The sequence below is a fragment of the Trachinotus anak genome, unplaced genomic scaffold (genome assembly GCF_046630095.1).
Source record: "Trachinotus anak isolate AG129_WGS33_773 ecotype Australia unplaced genomic scaffold, CSIRO_AGI_Tana_v1 ptg000004l, whole genome shotgun sequence".
NCBI classification, from domain to species: Eukaryota; Metazoa; Chordata; class Actinopteri; order Carangiformes; family Carangidae; genus Trachinotus; species Trachinotus anak.
Window position 1 is genome coordinate 21,565,317 of NW_027273855.1, and position 24,530 is coordinate 21,589,846.

The 24,530-nt window shown below is 45.0% G+C and overlaps 1 protein-coding gene across 9 annotated transcripts in view; it reads left to right on the top strand.

Annotated features, from left to right (window-relative positions):
• The window catches only part of camta1a (calmodulin binding transcription activator 1a), a 281,952-nt gene that overhangs the window by 123,665 nt on the left and 133,757 nt on the right, over positions 1 to 24,530 (top strand). For all 9 annotated transcript variants that reach the window (XM_071476957.1, XM_071476958.1, XM_071476960.1 and 6 more), the window contains one exon: positions 1,811 to 1,878. In XM_071476957.1, the coding sequence (XP_071333058.1) occupies positions 1,811 to 1,878 (68 nt within the window). The remainder of the gene's footprint in view (positions 1 to 1,810; positions 1,879 to 24,530) is intronic.

Sequence of the window (24,530 nt, forward strand, 5' to 3'; positions counted from 1 at the left end):
GCAGGGATTAATCTAATCACTGCCGTGTTCGTCTAATTTACTTACAAATGTATGCAAAAAAAGTAACGTTTTTGTGACCTTAGCAGTAGCATTATTTTTTCTTTGCTTGTGAACACTGTAACATCACACTTCCTCCATATGTTTTCAAGTCTAAAGAGCAAGATTTTTTTTTTTCTTGCTCATTCCATCAAAAAGGTTGTGGACTTTGCCTGCTATTGTAATTTCTCTGCTTCATTTTGTTTTTTCTGTCGTATAGCAGAAGTTATAAAAGAGCAGCGCAACCCTGAGCTCCTCCTGACAGCCGCTTCCCCTTCCTATCTTTTTCTTAATTCAAGCCTCCATCTTGTCATGGCTTCACTGCCTCCGGTCGTTATGGCAGGAGAACAGGAAGTTAATCAACGCAGCATTATCTCCCAGCCTGCACCTGGAGGCGAGACTGCCAGTCATGCTACCACCCCCTCGCTGGTGGGACCCCTGCCAGCCTGGGAACCCCTCGCACCGCAGCACCCTGCAGCATCCCTATGGGCTATCGCCAGTGCACTGTGTCTCTGTGCCAGGTCACACTTGTGACACAGCCCTGATGAGCCAATGGAGGCCTTCTTGCAGTGGTGCATACTTTATAGCGTGTGTGTGCGTGTGCAAAGAGAAAAGGAGGAAATGAGGAGACGAAATAAATAAATAAATAAATGGCTCAGTCTTTGTGATCTCTCTGTGCTGCCACTTACGACTCATATTTTTCCAGTTTCTGCTGGTGTTTTCGGAGACATTATTGCCCCATGTTGACTTTAAGTTACGACATAAAGCCCCAGAGGTGTCTTTTTTCTTTTTCAAACGTAAGCCTCACAGACCAAACACGGACAATATTTGAACTCCATATTCATACTTAAAGGTTTGTTGACACTCCAACACGAGGAGAGATGCACATCCTTAGTAAGTGAAAAGACGATATCTTTGAGGAAGACGGCAGCAGGTCCGTCCTTGTGTCTACCTCCCTCTAACAGTCTGAGAAGCTGACAAATGTTCTTTCTGAAGAGTGAATTGCTGGCTGTCGCTGGTAATCATTAGGTTGTCTACCAGCATTCAAAGTGCTTTTATTTCTGCCCATTAGTTTGGTGAGAAAATGGTCGGGTATGGTCTAGCGTGTTCCCCCTTACACTCAGACTGATGCAGTAGGCAGGGCGAGCATGGGAAACATGAAAGTGTTTGAAGTATCTCTATTTATGCCAGTGGCAGTTTTGGCTTTTTTTTTTTTTTTAACTTCAGTGTCTGTAGCATCTCTTTGTACACAACTGACTCAAAAGGATCTACAGCTTTTCTGAAGTAGCAGTACACACGCATGTCAATATTGTCAGACTGGCGTGTAATTATTATTCAAAGGTTAAAGAGTGGATTGATCCATAGAGGAGTGTCAAGGGCAGATCAAAGGGGTTTGGGGGAGTATCAGACCAAAAATGTTAAAAGCTGCTCACTCTCAAACACAGAGACGTCAGTCTTTCCGCGAGCACCTTGATGTCCTCAGAGGAGAAGTTGATCAAAGCTCTCGTAACAAAGATGGTCTCAGAAGATGATCTGACCTCAGCTGCATTCCACTTCTGTCTTTCACTTTACTTTTACCGGTCTTCATTTACCTGCCTGAGCTCGCCAGCACTGCCCCTGTTTCCGTCTTCCCTGTGTTTGTGCTGCTGGTTAGACTGTCTGAATATCAATGAAGCAGTCTCACCGATGTATTACAAACACGAGAGAACAGTGATTAAAGATGACATATCTAAGCCTCATTCCTTTCCTCTCTCCTCTCTTCTCTTTTTCACAGGAGATCGCAGCTTACTTGATAACATTTGAAAAGCATGAGGAATGGCTAACGACATCCCCTAAAACAAGGTAAGACAATTACACTCCTGCCCTCTTTTAAAACATAAGTTAAAATTCATAGCCCTTAAAGGATGACATTCAGGGAGCCAAAATTTCCATTTTTAGTTTTACATATTTTTTTTTCTTTTTTTTTTCCTTCAAGACCATTTCCCTCATGCACAGCCTGCAACCTCCTTCAAGTTCAGTGCAGGATGTTTAATATTACAGGCTGCTGATGGCTGTTCAGGAAAGTTTACCGTTTGCAGATAAATGATAGAATATTAATATTAACTAATAATTGCCTTTTAGCAAGTCAATTAACATAACATGCACTGGCGCAGCATCTGCTTTGAATGGTATGTTAATATGTTCCTATCTGTCTGCACATTCACCGCTCAGCTAATAACACTGCTGGAGCTGGGAGTGTTCGTCTGGGTCAGACGTTACACCCACATGGAGCAAAATGCCAAGAGCTACTGTGATATTTGAAATAGAATAGGGATTGCCAGCGTTGCATTTAATTCATTTTGTTAATGTATGCAGACACATATAGGGCCAGTTTGCAAATGAAGACAACATTCTCTCTGGAGTTTCCAGTAGCCTCTAACACATGACTTTAATGTCAGCAAACAGATGTGTTTGGTGGCTGCATTGGCTGTGATGTAACTGTATAATCTATGAGGGATAATAATTAAAGATTCATGTGGCTTTCCTCAACATTTTGACAGTGGTGGACAGGTCTTTGTTTGAGTAGCTTTTAGCTTATCTCTTCATACTGACACGTTTGGCCTCTGTTGTATTGTCTTGATTTTTACTGTTGCGCCGTCAGACCACACAGCATTTCCTCTGCTACAGCAAATGTTCACACATTATCTCCTTATACTAAAATTTACATGCTCATCCTTTTGGAATCAGCTCAATACCTTAAAACCTTTTTCTTTGCTCCTTTTCTGTGAGCTGGACTTGCTATGCTGGCATTAATAGCAGTCCTCATGCATGTGTAAATGGACCTTGGGCTCACTGACATAGAACCCATTCCTCACTCCCCCGCCCCCTCCTCTCTCCCACTGCCTCGGAGGGACATTGATAATAGTTCTGCATAAAGACACTGCCAATTAGAATACGTTCTCTGGTGTAATTATGGAGCATGGGCCAAAAGAGCACTGAGCTCACCTGTTTTTTATCAAGAATGTCCCCTCCTCCCCAACCGCTACTCACCAGCTCGCCAAAAATGAAACCAGCGTCAGGCTTTGCATAGTTGGTGTTAGACTCACCTTCATTATCCTACTGTAGTGTGGTAAATGACATAAAGGACAGAGGGTTAAAAAAAAGAGAGAGAGAGACAGTGACGGGTGCTAAAGCATTAAGAATTTCGCCGGCATCCTCCAGACAGCCTAAAAATGACACTTGCGCGTGAGACTTTTGATCCAGTCACTTTCTAAACAAATGGTCCTCAGGATGCTCATGGCCACAGTCTGTCACCGCTGGCTGTCTGTTCTGTGGTGGTCTCAGCTGCCAGTGTGCTCAGGGATTTCTGCTCCGTGTCATGTCTCAGTGCAGGTGCTGATATCTCAGCAAACGTGTCACCAGGGAGCAGCCCCTAGTGTACACGTGCGGATGACCCGACAACACAACAGAACATTCGGTGTTTTAGAGGAGCCATCATTTCAGGACAAGAAGTGTGTCTTCACCTGCATGTGTGTGTGTGTGTGTGTGTGAGGCAGGGAGAGAGGCTGTGAAGTGTTTGTGTTTTACCAGATGTCAGTGAAAGGGTAGAGTGTAGTGATGGATGTTTGGGCAAGGAAGGGTAGAGGTGGGGGGAGGTGGGGGGTGGGAAGTGGGGATGAAAGCAGCATATATGTGTGATTGATGGGAGCTGATTGATAGCTGGCCTCTGTATGAAAAGCTTTCTGCTCAAGGTCATGGGTGAAAGGTCAAACGTGGGACACCTGTAGTTAAATGCTGCGTTATCATTTGTCAACACACATCTTCAGGGTGAGTGTGGCTGGGTGTGGGTGTGTGTGTGTGTATGTGTACGCATCTGATTGTGGGTGCGCTGTCTGCGTGTGGGTTGACCCCTGTGGGGAACAGGGTAACTAGGCTAATTCTTCCCCCTGCCAGTGCCTGTAGACAGGGTCAGCAGGGCATGATGGGAGGCAGAGATAAGCAGCGGGGTCATGCGCGGAGAGGCGCGGCGCTGCATGGCTGCACCGCGTGCATGTAACGACTCTGACACATGCAGGTCGTAAACATGGGAGCGGGCCACAGCCAGAGCTCAAGGAGCTGACGCCAGCTGTTTGACCAAGGTGACACGCGATGCAGGACATGCCCTGAATAGAGATGGCATCCTGTCAACACAGGGAAGATGAGATGAAGTGGACCAATTACATGCATGCACAGATGTGTTTTCCTAGGCTAATGCTCGTGCACGGCAGCCAGGCTCATACAGTAAGAGTGCAGCCAGTGCTGTCTTTTGTTTGGGTCTGTTTCTGTTTGTTTATCATTTTAAAAATCTGAAGCGTGCCAGGGGAGAGCGGTGGAATGCTGAGTGATTGATGTGTCTAGCTCTAGTAATACACATTCCCTTTCAGATAGGAAGTGCAACAGTGCTTAAAATCAATACCAGTGTTCTCCCACTGACTGCTTGAACAGCACTACAGCTAATTCAGGCCGCACCTGTCAGAGCTGGGGAAATCTTTCCCTACTCGGGCTTTACACTTTAATTTACACCCACAGCCTCGCTGGCTTCCATTTCCATTAAAGGGAGAGCCTGGCATTATGGCTTTAATGAAGGCCGTGGCCAGGCTGTGATTTAAGATGGCCGTTACCCCGCACCTTCACTCCACAGGAGGGAACACACTTAAAGGGACAATTAAGATTTTCCTTCAGCTGCATCCTTTGAGGTAGCCGTGCTCATTCTTTCCTTTTGCCTTCTTAAAGATGTGTCCGTGTTGCTTCGGCTGATGGGATGTGAATGTGCCTGTGGGAGGAGAGTGATCAAACAGAAGGATGGCGCAGAAACATTGCAGTTCCAAATCTAGACAATAACATTTGATTTGACCTCATCATGGGCGTTACATTGTGCTCCTGTTGAGAGCAGGCATTCGTTGTCCATCATAAATGACACAAATGTCTCCTTGAGGGGCTTTTTCAGAGGCGTTTGTATGCTGACAGATGGAGAAACTATTGACTAGAGGGTGTCACAGAGTGGTCAGCCCAAAGAGCTAATGGACACCTGTGTGTCGTATAAAGATAGCTCATTATCCTGAGCATCCCCTAAATGGCACACTGTTTCCTGAGTGGAGAAGTTGCACATTAGTGTTTCTTTTCTCCACTGTTTGTTTTTATAGGTCTGGTTAACAGCAGCCCATCTCCAAACACAACAGAGAGAGTGCTCCAACGCCTGTCATCCAGATCACTCTCTATGTGTGTGCGTGTTTATTTTTGTTATCTCCTGTCTTGCATAAAATACAAACATACAGTAGACTTGTTACAGCTGTTGGAAAAAAGTGGTGGGCTGTGTCAGCCATTTGCTTTGACTTCTACACAAGCACACAGATTTGCTCATGTGCTTACATGACCACAGAGTGTGCACACACACATGCACATACCCACACACACACACGCACACACACACACACACACACACACACACACACACACACACACACACACACACACACACACACACACACACACACACACACACACAAACACTGTATACTGAAACTATCAAACAATAAGCACCAGTCCTTGGAGGGCCCCACAATGACACTGAACCTAGCTGCTCCCACGTCCCAGCGCAATAGCCCTCTCTCCTCCCACATCCACATCCACAGAAACAGCACTCCAGCAGCAGCACTCCAAAATGAAACCGAGTCCCTTTAGACAGCTTCCAAAGACAATGCTTTTATTAAAATCTACAGCAGCGGCACCACCCCAGAGGCGCGGGCACACCAACAACAGAGTAGAGCAGAACTGAGAGGCAGCCTGAAATCTACTAATGACTGTTTGTTTGCTATTGTGTGTGGTGTTTGCTATTGTGTATGGAGCCTGTGAATGTGTGTAGATCTGTGTGTGGGTGTGTGACAGAGTGAGAAGCGAAAGAGAAGGCATTGTGTTTACGCATGTGTGCACGCACTCTTGCATATGCACACGGCGCGTCTGTGAGCCTGAGAGCATGACTGCGCATTTAAAAACCGCATTGTGGATGAACATATGCAGGCATTTATGAATGTATTCAGATGGCATGTATGTGCGTAATTACCAGTGAAACTGCGTGGATGTGTTTTGAATTAAAAATAGTGTTTGGTTTGTGTATACCGTGTGTGTGTGTCATTTTTATAAGAGAGGTTGTATCTAGGTCTGAGTCTGCCACTGTGAATAAGACCTCCCTAGGCCTATGTGTAAACTCTGTTTCTGTCACCTAGTCTGGCACATAGTGTGAGGAAGTGCTGGGCTCTTTGTGTATGTGTGTGTGTGTGTGTGTGTGTGTGTGTGTGTGTGTGTGTGTGTGTGTGTGTGTGTATAAGTGCGGGTGGGGGCTGATGTGTAGGATGTGCCTGAGAAGGGCGTCTGATAGTGTTTCGTCCTAATGCTTTGTGGCACTCGTTGGCTGGCAGAGGTTCAGAGGAGAGTGGAAAAGGACAGGAGCAGCAGGAGAGGGAGAGAGACACAGAGAAAGCAAACGAGGAAGAGAGAGTATACAAGGCACAAAGAAAGACATAAAGGCATAAAATATAAAAAGGATTTTGTATAAGATCACATTGACACAAAGACAGAAGGACATATGGCACTGAATCAAGTCAGAGTTTAAACAAAAAAAAAGTCAAAATGTCAAATAAATGTGAAAAGACTTTTGGTGAGATTGCCTTCATTTTTTCCTTGGCTTGTTCTGCTGTTGTTATCCCAAGTCATCATGGGTAAAAGTTTAGTGACAGTTCTCCCCTGGTCGCCCCGTTCTGCTGGGCTCTGGAGGACACCGTGCCACGCCGCCTCCAACCCAGTCAAAAACCCTGACAAGGACAGCCATGCCCACCTGGGGCCTTGCTGGGCTGGGTGAAATAAAGCCCACCAGGGAGAGCAGAGAGGACAGGAGTGAGGTGAGCCCAGAGAGCATGAGGTAAGAGTGAATGAAAGAGAGAAAATGAAAAATGGCCATCGAAGGAAGAGTGAATATGATGGAGCGAGAGCAGTTTAGAAAATGGAAACATGTCGATAAGAGAAGCGAACGGACGAGATGGAGATGGGAGGAATAGTGATGGATGGGGTGAGGAGGAGAAGAAGTGAGGGGGGGAGAGGATTTACACAAACAGACGAAGGAGCTGGAGAAAGATGGAATAGGGGGGGATTGAGCTGACATAGGGCGAGGGAGAGAAAAAATAGAAAAATAGAGAGGGTAAACAGCAGATAGAGATGGAAGGAGGTGAGCAATGGATTCAACTGACAGATAGAGAAAAGTCCTGTGGTTTTGGGGCATGGGAGGGAGAATGCAAACGGTCAATAGATTACAGCTAGTGCTGGGCCGAGTGCCTCAGACTCCTAGCCAACTTAATAGTGTCTCTTGTTTGTCTGTCCTCTAAAGTAATGCCCAAGCAGAGCCCAGGGAAGCAGCCTGAGCCTGAGGCTAGTGGAAATGGACAGAGGACTAAATGTATGTTAGTTTTCATCCCAGCTGCTGTATATTACCTTGGCCAGCTTGCCCACCAGAGACTATTCAACAGAACATAGAGCATCATCTAGCTTTATCGCCTTTATTCCCTCTGTGATCACCAGGTCTGCTGCTGAAGGCCAGGAAGGGCAGGGCCAGTTGTAGGAATTAATCCTTTTTATTATGAGTCCTGTTTTTGTATGTTAATAGTCATTGACGTGTAGGCCATGTATTTACCAGTGTGGCTGTGTACCTTTTGAAAACAGCTCTTAAGCAAAAGATACTTCACTCTCTGATGCTAAGGTTATCCAAGCTGAGGAGCATGGCGCTGCACAGACAGATGAAGCAGCATGATAAACAAGCAGGCCGAGCCTCTCGCGGTATGCCAATATGGAGGAGGGGGTGGAGGGGAGAAAGGAGTGCAGCCAGTGGCTGGCCACAGGAGAGAGGGGATAAATAAATAGAAGAGGAAGTTGATGTCAAGCAGGTGTTCAAGGAGAAAGTGTCAGCCAAGCGGGCCGAGATGGGGAGAAGTGCTGCCTCTGCAGCCTGATAATAAAGACTTAATTCAATTAGCGCTTCTGCACCAGTGAGCAGCGTGCAGGCTGGCTGTCATGGAGTGGGCCACAGACACAGCAGAGCCACTGAGACACATAGACGACCAGCCCTACACCGACCCAGCACTTCACTATGCTCTCTCTCTTACAAACACACACACACACAAAGTAGACCTAACGTATTATTCACACCTGAGTCACTGAGCAGTCCAGACACTAAACCCGGCCTACACATCTCTCCTACACACACACACTCTCAACACACAGACACACTGTCTTATTCCTCACCCTCATCCCTTCCCCACAAACTCTCTTCAGCTCCTCTCCCTTCGCCTCCTTGATTTTCTATTTTCAACCCCCCTCTGCTCTCCACCCCCTCTTGTACCTTCCTCTTCCACCTCGTCACTCCGCTCTGTTGGTGCTGAGTGGCCGTATGTTGGCCAGCACGGTGAGGATTGTGACTGCGTGTCCCTATTTTCAGCCCGTCACGCCCCGCTGCCCAGCTGGGTGCTGTCCTGTAGGCATATGGTGGAGCGGATCCCGGATCCTGGGCCTTTAGAAAGCTCTAGGGGGTATCTCAGTCAAAAAACAGCCTCCCGTCCCACGCACCTCCCCATGATGTACCCTAAAATCTGGTCTACCACTCTGTGCTTTGGGTGTGGTCCGAGAACGTATGTTCCTGAGTGGTCACTTTCACGATCCCAAGGGTGGTACATCAGCACCAGGGAGCGAAACAGGTCTTAAAAGATCCCACACATGCAGGAAGGCAGAGGATGGGGGAAGGAAGACAGGAAGTGGCAGCGGAACAAGAGGAGGAGGAGGAGGAGGAAGAGAAAGGACAGGACACACGGCTTTAGTGATACCGTTTGCTGTTATGTAAAGAGAAGGAGAAAATAGGTCCTGGATGGCTGCCAGAGAGCTGGGTGAATCACCAGCAAGGAACAGGCACGACATGGACGTGCACGTACACACACACATTGGCACACATTCTGTCCCATTTCTTCGCCCCAGCTGAGCTTCGCAGTACAGGAAGTACAGTGGATGATAAGTTGCCACGTGGCACCATTCAATGTGTAAAAACAGCAAATGGCAGGACTGACCTCTTGCACCTCTTCATCATTTAGTGATCAAGAAGGAATAGCAGCCTGGCTTCCTTCTTTACCAAGGCCTCACACACTAATACAGAGAGCATTCAAGAATCATAGCCCCTGTTATTTACTTGACCTTTGCCCCTCGCCCATCTGGCTGATCCCTCCTATTTGATTTGTTTTTATTACCAAGCCACTCAGAAAACTGCTCCCTAAAGAGCACTGGCTCACTCAGCATGAAACACTTCGGGTATTTCTTACCTGTCTCAGTCTGGAACATCGTTATCCTGTTGATTGTGATGAGACATCTTCATTACAGTAGATTTGTATTAGATAGATACCCCAGCCCTCCACAGCCCTGCCCACAGGCACAAACCCTTACTACTATAACTGCTTCATTAAAGATGGGAGAAGATAGAGTGGGTGGAATGTGGAGGATAGCCATGTATTAATTTTGCATCAGTGAATTAATCAATTCAAATATAAGTCAATTGATAAATTATTCAAATCTTTTTTGTCGTGTGCATTTGAGAGGGGTACGCACAAGGAAAGGTGAGAACCATTTCAGATTGGATAATTAATATTCATTACTTTTTTAAATGAAGTAAGAAAAATAGCTATCACTTAAACATCAAGTTTTTTTTAACACTGGTATAATTAAGACATTTCCCATGATGGTACAATTCCCTACAATGAAAAGCAAAGGGTTTGATTTCTCCTGTCCTCCTTGTCTCCTTCAACTCGTAGTAATAGCTATTACAATCCAAATCTTACAGCTTTTTTTTTTTTTTTTTTATATCACTGTTTGACTGATAGAACTTTGAGGGAGATAAATATATGAGAAGATGATGAATCGTCCTTATTCACTTCATAAGCAAAGATAATTAACAAGCCAGTGCAAAACGTGCGCCCTCCACCTGCAGCCCACGGCTGCCTTGCTGAGAAGTCTCGTGTTTGTTTACTGTATTTTCAATTTTTCATCATTTGTCAGTCCCTCATCTTTTTTTAATTTTTTTTTCCAGTTTGCTAGGGGGTGGTGCTCAGGAGAGTTATGGAGACAGGTCAGCCAAGATTTAAAGTAGTCCTGCTCCTGACCCAAAGGACAGCACTGCTGGATACATTAACATGATAGCGATATGATTATGTCGGAATGGACATGAAGGGTTTCAATTATTTACAGGTGATGTGGCTGTTGAATTGGCAATGAAGTGGCTCGTAAATTACTCCCTCTGTCTAATCAAGCCTCCAGCAGAATAATGGAACAAGTGCTGCCAAGGAGGAGTCCCTCTCTCTCTCTCTCTCTCTCTCTATCTCTCTCTCTCTCTCTCTCTCTTTCTTTCTCTTTCTTTCTTTTCTCTTCTCAGTGTTTTGGGTGGGGAATGGGGGGGGTTTTTGTTACTTTCACAGGGGCGATGATGACACTCTCCAAATGACATTGGTTGAAAGGCAAGAAATGTGCCAGTGAGCGCAGGTTTAAAACCTCTCCACTTCATCACTGCGCAGTGCTTTACTGCGCTTTATGTCACCAGACAATGATACAGTGACAGCCAAGCATCAAAATGTGCAGCACCAGCACCTAATGTGCTCCTTGGTTTTGTGCCTGAAAGAGAGAGAGAGTGTGTGAGACAGACATATAGACACACTGAGAGAGAGACAGAGAGAAAGAGAGAAAGGGAGGGAGAGAGAGACAGAGAGAAAACCAGACAGGAAAGAGGGCTGCTGTAAAGGTTGGCATGGCTCCGCTCCAGTGCAGCCCTCCTAACAGTAGCAACACTGTTCAGACAAAACACAGCCAGCCACCAGTCGCTGGCTCCTCTCTAGCATCTTCTTCTGAGGCCTGTGGTGTGGGATTCTGCTCGTTTGACTGATGCCCTCTTTGATTAAAATAAATCAAATGCCAAAGAGTTTAATAGCCTGTTTTAATGTGTCTCCAGTGAGTGTGTTTGATTTCTTGCATACCCTGCTGCTATGCAGACCTGGCACGATTGATGCAAACCTACAAGCTCTAACCACCAAGGACAGAAGCCCACCAGTAGAGACCAAGCCACCTGCTCACTTCCTCTGTCTAAAAACCATCAGATCAAGTTTTGTCTGAAATTTTTATTTATTTATTTATTTTACTCCAACCCATGTTAACAATCTCACAGAGGCTCTCAGCTGTGTTGGGTAATAATAATAATAATAGTCTATTAAACCTATTTTAAGGAAACAAAGAAAGGGATTTGCCTTCCCCACCCACCACCATCACAATCCATAATCACCTGAGGCGGTTTACAGTAGAAAGAGGAGAGGGAAAAAACGAGAGCTAGAAATGACAGGAAGACAGAGAGGCAAAGGGGAAGTGAGATAAAAGTGAAATGTAATGGAGAGAGAGTACCACCTACCGTTCTGGTGTCTTCTGGCAGAGAGCAGCATTTTGAGGGGAAGACAGGGTGGTCTGTTCTCAGCCAGAGCCTGAGCTCTCTTTCTGCCCGAAGAAGTGAATCTGGGGTGACTGCACCCACAATTAGGGCATGAGAGGATTAGTGGCGAGTGGGAAGGTGGTTGGGGGCTGTTTTTTGTTTGTATGCTTACTATTCCCTGCTATGCATTGTGGCAGTGGATCTGTGATTTTTATTTTTTTTTCCCAATCCCCATGTTCTCAAAAATAGAAACATCACAAACAACATAACAAGCTAACGTGCAAGAAGAGAAGAGGGCAAAATAAGGAGTCCAATGTGCGCTGTGCTCCTGTGTGTGTTTGCAGTTTTGTGCATTGCCGCTCTCTAACTTTCCCTGTCACCACGTAACACGTCCTGGGAGGCTGTTTACTCTCTGTTCCTTTCATAATGCCTTTACAGACGCCAAATCCCCGGCAACTCCAAAAATGTCTGAACATTCGTCATCTTTGCATCTATTTCAATTGCATTTCATTTTCTTACTGGCAAACACACAGCTCACAGGGGGAGACTAAGCATTAGGGTTATTATGAGTTTAAAGCACTTAAAAGCTTTTGGCCGTCCTGACACTAGGAGATGCAAGGGTCCAGAGGAGGAGGGAGGAATCACGCTCCAGTTTTTAGAGAGAAGCAAGTCCCAGATGTGTGCGCTTGAGTGTTTACGAGTGTGTGTGTTTTCTGTATGCACATCTGTAAGAGGAAACCGCTTATAGTGATTACATGTCTGGGTGAAGTTGTTCGTATTATAACCATTTTCTTTTTAATTTCTTATGCAGATTACCATCTAATTGACATTTGTATATTCCTTACGTGATGATAAAGAACCAACGGCTTCGCTATTTACTGATTTAAAGATGAAATAACATAAACTGCACCATGGCCCTCTCCTGCTCCAAGCCTAGTGTGAATGGTCAGGGTGAAAGGATTACAGTCCACTCACGTAACATACCTGCTGCTGTGAGAGAGCAGGGACAAATAATTATGCACAGTAAAAGTCCCAAAAAGGCGAGCAGAGCAGGAATGGGAGGGAAAAATAACTCGCTCAGCCACGGCGGTGAAGATATCACATAGAGCCTAGTATGCAGGGACGGGCGTTACTAGTTTTTACACACTGTGGCAGTCCCAAAACCTTGTACAAATGAGACTGCACATATGACAGCTTGCAGTAATAGGATACAACAATGTAAAAAAAAAATTCCATATGTTGTCATGTTTGAAAATACCCAAAATATTAAGCACTGTAATTGGACCACTTGATTACTATAAGAGAATTAAGAGAGAAATCAAAGAGTAATGATTCTGTGCCATATATGAATACATATAAGTAAATTATATGTGTCTGTGTGTGTGTGTTTGTGTAGGTAGGCCTATATATATTGCCCTGTAGTCCACAGGTCTTACTATATGCATTCAAGGGTTGGCCTGTCTCCAGGAGCCTTGCGTCATGCCTGTAGCACTCCTCAGTGTGGCTTGTGGCAGACTGTATTAGTTCACTGCTCCACAACAGTCAAATTCTGTATCATGGCATCTTAGGCTGGCTCTTTAGAGCTCTCTCCCTCAGGTCACACATGGAATTTAAGAGCTTTTCTGAGGCAAAGAGGTGTGACTCGCCCTGAGACTCCCCTCTCACTCTTTCTCTGCATCTGTGTCTCTCCTCCCTCTCTCTCTTACTTATTTCTCCTCACTTTATTTCCCCCTGCTTTGCTGCTCCACTCAAGAGTCATGGGGCGCACACTCAGCGGTAAACCAATTTCATTTAGTATGTTTTCACATTTTTATCCAATCATGGCATGCTCAGAGGTTTCAAAAGCCACATGACGCTTTTATTGGGGCCTAATTAAGGATCTCTGATTTAATCCATGTAATTTAATAGAGATCAGTCATGGCTGTGAGGCTGTGGCTTTGTGCATAGGGAAGTGCGGTTGACGCATTGCAACCCCTGCCTTCTCCTGCAGCAGGTCAGGGTTAAAGTGCTTTGCGTTGGGGCTAGCATGAATGCACGGTGTCCATACTCCACCTGTTGGGCAGCAAGGGTACAGAGACTGAATAAAGGCTTTCAGGAAATTTAGCCTTACACCCTGTGACTTCTCTCACATGAACAAGTGTTTTTTAACTCACAGTCTGAGCTGTGGTACAGAATACAGACACTCAGGTGGTTTCACTGCCACCGGCAGATTAGTCTGTACCCGAAGCCATCCGCTCTGTAATTGCCTCTTGGCTTGCTCATTGTTCTCATCCATTTGTCCCTCTGCATACAAAAAGTGGCTGAAGTACTTTCAATTGTTATTTTTGTTTTTCAGAGGTGTGTCTACATCATAGAGTGATTGGCGCAGGCTGCCTCATTACAATTGTTCACACTTAGCAGTCAACCCTTGAGACTGTCTGATAAGTTTGAGCTAAGTCCTGGATTGTGATCAGTTCAGCTGCTCGTGCAGGAGGATTGAAATGCAATTCCGAGCAGCGTTTTCTAAGCCTTTTAGTGAATGACTTGAATGAGGGAAGGGGGAGGACTTCCTGGCACTGTTCTGTCCTTTTCAGTAGCCCATCACAACCCTCCAGCCAGCCAGTGTTGTGACGCAGTGTTGAGTGGAGGGAAAGCAGAAGAGCTGAGAACAGCCCGGGTTGGCTGGGGTGAGGCATCGCGTGCTGGGAGGTGTCTAGACGGTCAGGGATAACAGGCCAGACAGAGGGAGGGAAGGAGACTGGCAGAGGAGTCTGGGCCAGAGGGAGGCCATGTCGAGGCCATGACTGGACGGGCCTTATCTAAAATCACGTCTAGTCGCTGTGGACTTCAGCTTCTGGACACTAACGGCATTGACAGTTGACAGGGAGAGCAGCCACTTCCTGGTCCAACACAACACTCACTCACTGCTGCCTCAGTCAGTGAAATCCTTCTCTGCTTCTACACCGACTATCTGTCTCTTCACTCCATGTTGTGACACATGTAAAATGCAGCCTAACCACTAAACCGGTCAACCAGCAAATTTTAATTGTTGCATGAATCTGCAAGAGCTCACATTGTTTCATCAAGCCCATGTCTGGCAGTCACCCTAAATATGCACTCTGTTAGAGACTTCCTGTCTGCCATGCTAAACTACATGACTTTCTTCTGTAAAGTCACAAATTCATGGGATCTCTTGACTTTTATACGAGGTAAGAGGATTTTTTTTTCTTTCTTTTTTTTCTAGCTGTGGCAGATGAGGGAAAATGTGATGACTAATGTCTCCTATGTGTAGGACTTGGGCTCGTCTCTCTACCGCTCATTATGCCAGAACCCTACGACAGTTTGGAGGGCGTCGGAGGCATTGCCACGTTGCCCATATGCTTTCCGCGGCTCCTATCTGTCAGAATGTCAGGACGTGGCAGGGGTGCGCTTTTCTGCACCAACAGAGGAGTGGAGCGCGGCACTACAGGAGGGCCTCATTACCCACACACCCCGCAAAAGAGACTCAGGGACGGGCAAGCAGGCACACTGAGCGTTGTGTTTAGAACCAGAGGGTGAGCCATTTAAAAGGCACTCAACCCAACCAACCACCCCTCCCTCTATGCAGCTCCATTATCGCAGCAGAAAATGTGACAGAGGATTTTGCGAAGTAAATGCTTTAACAAATTAACAAAGTGATTAAGGCAAACAAATTGATTCCCCCAACATTTTTAATTGAACTTTTGCCTTTGTGTCTCCATCTGGCCGATATCATCTCACCCACAACCCAAGCCACCTCTTTATCTGGTAATCCAGATAAAGAGGTGATAAAAAAAACTTATGCTGTGGCCCAAGCCCTCCTCAGGAGCATCTAAAAAAAGCCAAGATGGACATTTACTCATCTTCTCGCATTTTATGATATGACGCAGTTCTTGCTCTTTGGGTAACAAGTTACTCTGAATCTGTGGTTTTCAAATATGTGCATGGTCGAGCGTTCTGACATTGTGTTTGCACAAGTCTACAGACCTGAAACTTTTTCTTTTTAATGTGCATGAAGAATTTGGCCTCCACACAGCACAGTGATTCCAATAGTGCATGTTCAATCACAATAGAAAGTGGTAAGGTCCCCCACAATTCTCAGCCCTCCATCCCCATTGATCCATTAAATTTGTATTGTGAGCCACTTTCAGATGGTCAAGGCAAAAAAAAAAAAAAAAATCAAACTTTTGCTCTTGACAATCTGTAATCTATACTTCCTGAATTAGAGTGCATTAGTGATCTGGTCGCTTCTCACTCAGGTGGTCCAGATGCTCACTGGAGGGATGCTCCATTAGAAATCAGGGGAAACTTTAAAAGAGATTTTCTTTATGACTTTTCAGGGGAGACAATTGTTCAGAAAGTTATCTCAGCTGGGGGAAAGTCTTCTCAGTTGACTAATGACTATCAAAGCAGCTCATCTAAAGCTCCACTTTATTTTCAAGCTGTTCGGCTGTGCCTTTCTGTAAAATTGCTCTGGCCTTTGAATGGGTTCATTTTCAACACGTATTCATGTAGAAAATGTCTATTTGAGATGGATAAAATGAGGTATTCCACATAGACAGATTTTGCAACCAGCAGAAATACTCTTTTATAATAACAACATCATTATGAGCCATGCATATATCTATGTCACATAATCTCGGAGGGTGAAATGGTATAAACTTGTTATTTTGTACCATTTAGAGATAGCAATAGGAAAGCTGATACAAACTAGCTGCTCATCTGTATAATCACATCCATGCGTGGACCTGGTGTCACAGTAGTCTGGCTTATCACTGTGTTTAATGATACAGTTGTTTGAAACTTTTCAGCTATTGTTAGGGTGCCTACTGTAACTCAGTATGCGCTCTGCTCTTCCAGAGATGATCACAGGTTCATGGCGGATAGGCCTGGGATCCGGAGGGTGGGGCTCATTGCAGTCCCACACAATGCTATCCCATGTCTCCTAATTAAATCGCCCAATCCCATGTAGCATGGAAGCTAGCGGTTCGGCAGATGTAGCGCCATGTTAAACTTTATGTTGCTTGAAAATGGATTCCGCTCCAAGTGCATTTGAGGCAGAGATGGTTTGACTGTAAAATGATGTGTTTTATGGCACCGTTATCAGGGCGATATTCCTTAAAGATGCAGCGCTGCACACTGTGGCATTCTCCGTCTGCAGGAGGGAGCAAATTGATATGAACAGATCAACAGAACTATGCCCTTCTGGACGTCCTTGGCACCATACTTGGCCCTGAAATTGATTTCTCTCCATATCTCCTATGCCAAAAAACTCTCATTCAGAGATTTTATACTCCCACTGCTGACACATTTTGTTCAGGTTTGGAGAGGATGTACTGTTGGAATGTCATTCATTTCCTCCCACATTTTTTTCTCCACACTTTTAAAGTAACCTAATAGTATTGCAGCGTATTGGATGGTGGTATTTGTCGGTTTTGTGTATGTGTATGTACAGGTGTATGCATGTGTGAGAGCTCTCTGCGTATGAATTGCCAGGAGCGGAGAGATTGCTTTTGATTTAATGGCTATTGTGCTTGACTTTGTGTGTGTTCTACTGTAGTGGTGTGTCCTTCCCTTGCCTCTGCTGTAGCGGGTAAACTCTCTCAATCCAACATTATTTCACACATACTTGTACGTACACACACACAAACACACATATCGTGCCTTGGCTATGCTCCATTAGGTGGGCTGTGTCTTCAACAGGAGGCTGACGTCACCACTTGGCTGGGGAATATAGGACGGGGTTGTGTGTATGTATTTGTGTGTGTCTCTGTTTGTGTGTCTCCGGTCTCTGTTTTATTCTCAATGTCCTTATTGTCTCTCTCAGGGGACCCCCCTCCTCACCCCCACTCCACACACCCTCTTCTCTGTATTTGTGGCCTGCTGGATTCTATTGATCAACCTGTGAAGGCTTGAATGTCTGAAGAGGAGGACACAGAGAGAGAGAGTATGAGAAGGGGAGGGTGGAGAGTGGTATTTGTGTGCCAATATGTGTTTTTCAATTTGTGTGTGTCTATGTTTGTGGGTGTGATTGGTGATCGAATAAAAGCAGAAATAAGTATCTGGCTCCACGTCCCTTCGAGGTATGAACTTTAGATCTTGCATTTATTAGTCTCATTGGTGACTCACTAATATTGTTGCTATGGACACTTCAGCTTTGTGTGAGCTGCCTCACTGTGTTGCTCTTTTTATAGAAGCCGTGAATGAAGATTTACAGACCTGTTTTGTAAACTTTCCAGTCAACTCTCACATTGTAAGAAAGGGGCACAGTGCACGAGCACAAGAAACTGCAGGTGAAATTGCAGGCGAAAGGTCACCTGCATCACTGTTGTCACAGATGGCGAACTGCAGTGGAATTTCACTGCGCGTGTGGCTTTTAAAGGGTGAAAAAAAACTGGTAGAAGTGCAAATTTTGAGCAGTTGGCATATCCAATGCTCAGGGAGGTGTGAATGGAGGTTGCCTCCCACAGAGACAGACTGCTACTGTTCAGACCCTCCCTCAGGGCCGCACCACCGTCAACTAAGATTCTAGTAGCACAATGTTGGTACTATCAACATGGCTGGATCACTTGTTGTTCCTGTGGGAGGTTGGAATACCGCCCATAGATCTGATGGTCTTTCTGCTGAAATCTGGCTAAACTCCTAAACCTTGAGGATATTTTTTTTCTCTTCGATGAAAGGTAGAACAAAAATACAGAGAACACCACCATGGAGGAGCTGGAAATTGCATTGTGTTGCCTGGGTGCATTGTAAGCACTTGATAAGACTTAAAAGGAAATGTCTATGGAGAATGCAGTTTTTGCCTCTATTCTATTCTATTCTATTCTATTCTATTCTATTCTATTCTATTCTATTCTATTCTATTCTATATACTCATACATACTGTCTCTGTAGACATGTAGTGTTTTTGCTGGCATAGTTTCAGACCACTCACCTCATAGAGCACAAGGTTAACACTAATCACTGCTTACATAATGAATTTGCATGATCATATGGGCCTTCCATCTTAATGACACCAGCGGAAAATGCCATCTCATACTTTGCTTCAGAATATCCCATCAATGCACAAATGGCATCCTCTGTAGTGATTAAGAAAGCCTTGACACATGGCTAATGTTGTTATCACACTGTTCAAACCACTGGACGACCATTTGTGTCTTGTTGATGGGGACATTGACATCCTGGAAGGCACTGTTCCCATCAAGAAAGAGATGCATTATGGGATAAAGGCAATTGCCGAAAATGAATATATTATCAGCGTAGAGTTTGCCTGACACACAAGGGGATCCTGGAAACCAGAATCATGACAGAAAGTTTACCTCAAGTCAGCACAGAGTCAGCTCATCAGCCAGTCATATTGATGTTTTGATCGTGCCCTTTACTTATAACATGCAGGCAGTGACAGTAGCCTGACTTAGCCATCATGTTTGTTATCTGTGACACAGAAACCGCTGCTCAGGCTTTTCCAAATTCACAACAGGCCACACATTCTTTTTGGTCTCCTTTCTACTTTAAGCTCCAACAAATGGTGAATGAGGCGCAAAACAAAGACTCCTTTGAAGAACAAAGTGAACCTGCCACATACAACGACTGGCTGGAGACGAATCCCATCGCAGAGATTGCACGCTTTCAAGACAGGGGAGGGAAAAGCGTCCCTAACAACAAAATGATATAAATTACCACTGTTATGGTCTATACGGTTCAATTTAATGTGCTTGTAATGATAAATTATTTTGGTTATGAATCTAAAGTGGACCTGAGTGCAGTCAGAGCAGCAGGACTGTTAGAACAATTGCAGCTGTCTCCCAGGGCTGTGGCCATTAGTCAATAAATTAGAAAGTAATTAGTTTCTGCTTCTGTGGCTCTATTTGAAGCGCTTCACACAGGTGTAATGAAAATTTATTGGAGCTGTTGATCCGGAGGAGAAAAGAAAAGTAGAGGATTTGTAGTGTGTGATTGTAATGCAGGATTTCCATCTGCCTCCCTCCTTTTTTTTTTTTTTTTTGCTTGCAGCGACAGGTAAAGTTGCCATAATGACCAGTGTAGTGAAATTTGGCTTCGATGTTCCAAGCTTTGTCAACAGGCCAATAAGCTCACAGCTATAAATATTTCATGAGTGGATACGTCCTCCTTAGAATATTTTGATTTCATGACTTCTAATGTTTTAACTTTAGCTAACACAAATGACAGGAGTTTTGGTGAGAAGAGCTAAATGAACATGGCCATAAATCGATCAGTCATCATTGCATCTTATCACGCTTTGTTCTTCACACAGAACACTTCTTTTTCCACTGTTATTTGACGCGCAGTCTGTGTCTTCTCGCCCCTGAATTAAAAGAGGGAGAACATCAGTCTTCAGCCATCAGGTTTACCTAATTGAACAGCTTCACATTTCTCTTTCATGCCATTGTGCGCGGATCAAGGCAGTCACACGAAACTCTTTGTTGGCAGACAACATCAAGGCTATTTGTTTTGTCTGGTGGAATGTAAGGTCAACAGGAGAGGGAGAACAGAAATTGGAAAATGCTCGCACAACTGTGATGTCAATGAATGGCATGAAAGGCAGGCAGAGGGAGGGAGCGGCCACGGCTGCATATGGGTTAAAAAAGAAAAAAAAAATTAGAGGTGAAAGAGAGATGAAGCGGAGAGAGGAGGCAGTGAGGAAATGAAGAAACAAGCATAGGCATGAAGTTTTGAAGGCAGAAACAGAGAGGGAGAGAGACGGAGACAGAAAGGACGGGGAGTGGAACAGAGACAGGATGGACGGATGGATGAGGACAGTGAAGCAGATCGGTCCCAGCCCAGGCTACGGCCAATTAGAATAAAATTAGCTGGACCTTGGCAAGGGCTAGGGCGCACAGTAGGGCATGAAGAGAGGGGAAGAGAGGTGGGGGAGGAGCAAAGGGGGAGAATATCCCAGTGATTAAAACCAAATGATTAGTGGTGTGCAAGGCAGAGGGCTAGGGAGCTTGGGTCACCTGAGCCTGGAGGGAGAGAGAAGGTCTAATAGTAATGAGACCAACCTTCTCTCTCCTCATCATCGCCCTCCTCCTCTCACCCTCTCGCCACCCCTTACTTTCCTTTTCTCTTGTTCAGACTCAGTTTGTCTCCTCTAACCATTTCTCTCTATCTCCCACTGCTTTTTATTTACACATTCTCCCCTTTTCTGTCTTTCAGTGTGCCTTCTGTCTGCGCCTCATGCCTTCCTGTAGTAAACCCTGTTACTATCTATTACTGTCTCTTGCCTTTGGCCAAAGCGCACATTAATGCTGTTGTTGTGGGAGACACTTAAGCTTTTAGTGATAAGCAAAGATTTATGAGTATTTTGTTTATCTTTTTTTTTTTATCACAATCTCAAGTGTAGATCTGCAGATGTATGGTTATAGATGGATTGAGCTGCAACAAAAACTCAACACAATACTGGCATCTGTTGCAGATTCCCCATGTGCTGCTGTTTCAGTTTTCTTAATGGAGCTGATGTTTGGTCAAAGCGCCTATTCTTGTACAAAGCAACAATTATCTCTGATATAAAGGAGTGTTTTAGCCATGTAATGACACCTAGGATGGCAAAGAAAATATTCCATTTCAGCACTGGCATCTCACAGAGTAAAGGAGGTCAGATAACAATGGTACTTGTAGGAGTCCCCAGAAATATGTTTTGGGTTTTGAGTTGCCTTACCTGAATAGGGTTGCTGTAACACACAGATCTAGTCGTGCAGGCTTCGTCTGAGCTGTGTGCACATATCATTTTGTGGGTGTATGTGAGTACATGCTCCTACATGTGCGATAATCTAACTGTGTGTATCTATCTACCTATCTATCAATAATGAGTTTTGCCCTTGGCATGTTTAATGGCCAGAAGCATGCTAATGGCCAGAAACAGCACCAGTGATGCATTTACTCTTTAGGCTTTAAAAAACAGTCTAGAAGGGTGGAGGGTTGTGTGTGGTTCTCTGTTTTCCCATCGCTCTGCTACGTGCTACACCCTCTCAAGCACCTTATTCACTTCCACCCTCTACTTTCACCTGCGAGGTACACCGTTGGGCCATCTAGTAAAGCCACCAAACAGCATTTTACAGTAAAACCGAACTTTATTTGTTCTACAAAAGGCAAAGTTCACAGGAAGGGTATAAGACCACTTCTCAAGCTTTGAGTGTTCCCAGAAACGCAATTTTTGAGGAAAAGTTGTAAAGTTTAGAACCACCAGGATGCCTCTTATAGTTGGTCATCTGGCCAAACCAAGTAACTGGGCAAGAAGAGCCTCTGTCAGGGAGGTGACCAAGAACCCAATGATCACTCTAACAGAGCTTCAGTCCTCTGCAGAGGTGGGAGAACTTGCTGGAAGGACGACCATCTCTGCAGCACAGCATCAATCATGTCTTGATAGTAGAGAAGCAAGAGGCAAGCCACTTGGAGTAAAAGGCATATGACAGCTCAGTTGGAGTTTGCTAAGTGGTATTTAAAAGACTGTGAGAGTATGAAGAAAAAGATTCTCTGGTCAGATGAACAAAATTTCATGCAATATATCACCTCGCTAATACCATCCCTATGGTGAAGCATAGTGGTGGCAGTATCATGCTATAAGGGGGGCTTACCAAGGACAGAGAGACTGGTCAGAAAGCAAAATACTGAGACGACTTTGAAGAAAACCTGCTCCAGAGTGCATGAGACTGAGACAGGGGGGACAGCGTGACAGTGACCTGAAGCACTCAGCCAAGACAATGCTAGAGTGGTTTCAGGACAGTCTCTCACTGTCCTTGAGTCACCCAGCCAAAGTTCAGACTTAACTCCATAGGACATCTGTGAAGAGACCTGAAGATGGCAGTTCACAGACACTTCACATCCAATCTGAGGGAGTTTGAGAAGATCTGCCAGAAAGAACTGGATAAACTGCCCAAATCCAGCTGTGAAAAGCCTGTAGAGATTTACACAAGAAGAACTGGAGCTGTAAATTTCTGCGAAAGGGGCTTTTACTGAATTATGGGTCTGAATAATATAATAATGTAAATGACAGATTTCAGTTTTTCATTTTTAATAAGTTTGTAAAAACGTCTGAAAACATGTTTTCACCTTGTCATTATGGGTCATTGACTGTAGTCTGATGGACAAAAATGGTAATTATATCAATTTAAATTAAATCTACAATGCAACCAAGTCTGTTAAAAGTGAAGGTGTCTGAATACTTTATGAGGCCCCATCTCTCTCTCAATCTTTAACAGTTTAGAAAAGTTTTACAAGAAAGGACCCCCCACCCACCTGCAGGAGCAGCGGAGCAGTTAATCACCTTCTCCTAGTGACGTCCGCCATGAGAGATTTCATTGTGTCTTTTTCCAGGGAGGCAGCTAGGGTAACACCAATATGCTGTGAATCAACAGGCAATCATGCAGAACATGCAGAGAGCTGTGATGGCCTGAGAGGAGAGAAATGAAGGTCCTAGATGCTACTCTAAGCTCCAACTTGCCTTAATTATAAACCTTTAGAAGCGTTCCTAAATTAGATTTGACTGGCTGTGGGAACACAATTTTCTGGCACTTTTTGCAAGAGCAAAGACCTGATGTTTATCTTTATCTTAAGTGTCATCTGCCTTTTCCCACCTCAAATCCCCTTCTTTAATACTCTTTCCCAACCACTCTTACTCTTTTCTCTACCTCAGTGTCAGTTTATTGTGCCGCTCTTCAGTAGCAGAGCAAAATTTGCTGTGTAGAGAGGTAGAGTACAGTAGGCCTGCCAGCCCTGGAGGACTGTGGGAGATCAGAAGACATGTCAGAAGTCTGGTGGGTCCTTTCTACACAAACCCCATTCAGTTATGTAGTTGAAGCCCACGGAGGAAGAGCAAACACACCCGTAGGTCCAGGCCACAGGTCTGAATCCATGGGAAACAGGGATGGCCCTCACTTCAGTCAGAGAGACAGGCTCAAATAAAGATTTCTATCCACAGGGTGGACTGGTTGGAGAGAGAATGTAAATGTGTGTGTGTTCCACTCTACAATGGCAAGAAACACAGGCAGCTGCATGCACAGAGGGAGAGAGAGAGAGAGAGAGAGAGAAGTGACAAATAGACAGTGTACTATATGTGACCATTGTTTGAGTTGCCAAATTGCTCTGTTGCTGGCCAGCGATTATCTGTGCTACAGAACACCATGATGAGTTTTCAGTTTGGAGAACATCAGCGAGCAGGAAAAAGGGAGCAAATAAAGGCCTTCCCTTTTGGCTACCTGTGATGACTTAGCCAAGCTAGGAGACTTATAGTCTAGCATGACACATAAGGCCTGGAGGCCTGTATCATTTTGAAACAAGAAAAGGAGAAACAGTAAAACTGCGGAGCTCCCTATGTATTGTACTGTATTACAGTGCCCTAGAATGGCCTCCGGTCGGAGGTGAGTGGTGGCAGTTTCAGCTGGCCGCTGGGACAGTGGACAGGAGGCCTGGTCAAGTGGACGACAGCGAGGGTCACAGGGTCCCCTGGGGAGGAGATATCCCAAGGGGGTGGGCAGATGGGGTCTGGAATAAGAGTGTTCTCAGACAGGTGGATGGCTGTCACCCTCATTTCGCCACCACCAGCAAGCAGGTGGCCTCTCCCTCCTCCTCGTCCACACAAGGGTCACCTTCACATGGCACTGCTTCCCCCTGGGTCCCATCCCATCATATATATACACTGTATATACACACTAGTTCTCACACACAGACACACACACACACACACACGCACACACCATTGGTTCTCATACTGCGTGACTCTCAGTCAACCCTAGCACCTGGGGACTGTGCACGTAAACAGTTGCTCTCAAGGTTGAACCCAGGTGTTTCATTTCCATTAAGGCCCTCATCACAGTCGCAGCCTCCTCCCTCTGACTTTGGTCATAACACAGACGGAATAGTCATTAAATTTCAGATTACCTTTTCTTTGCCTTTGTAGATGTTGAGATGCACAGGGTCTATTTTAGATGTCTGTCTATGAAATAATTATCTCCCAACTCTCTGCCCCCGA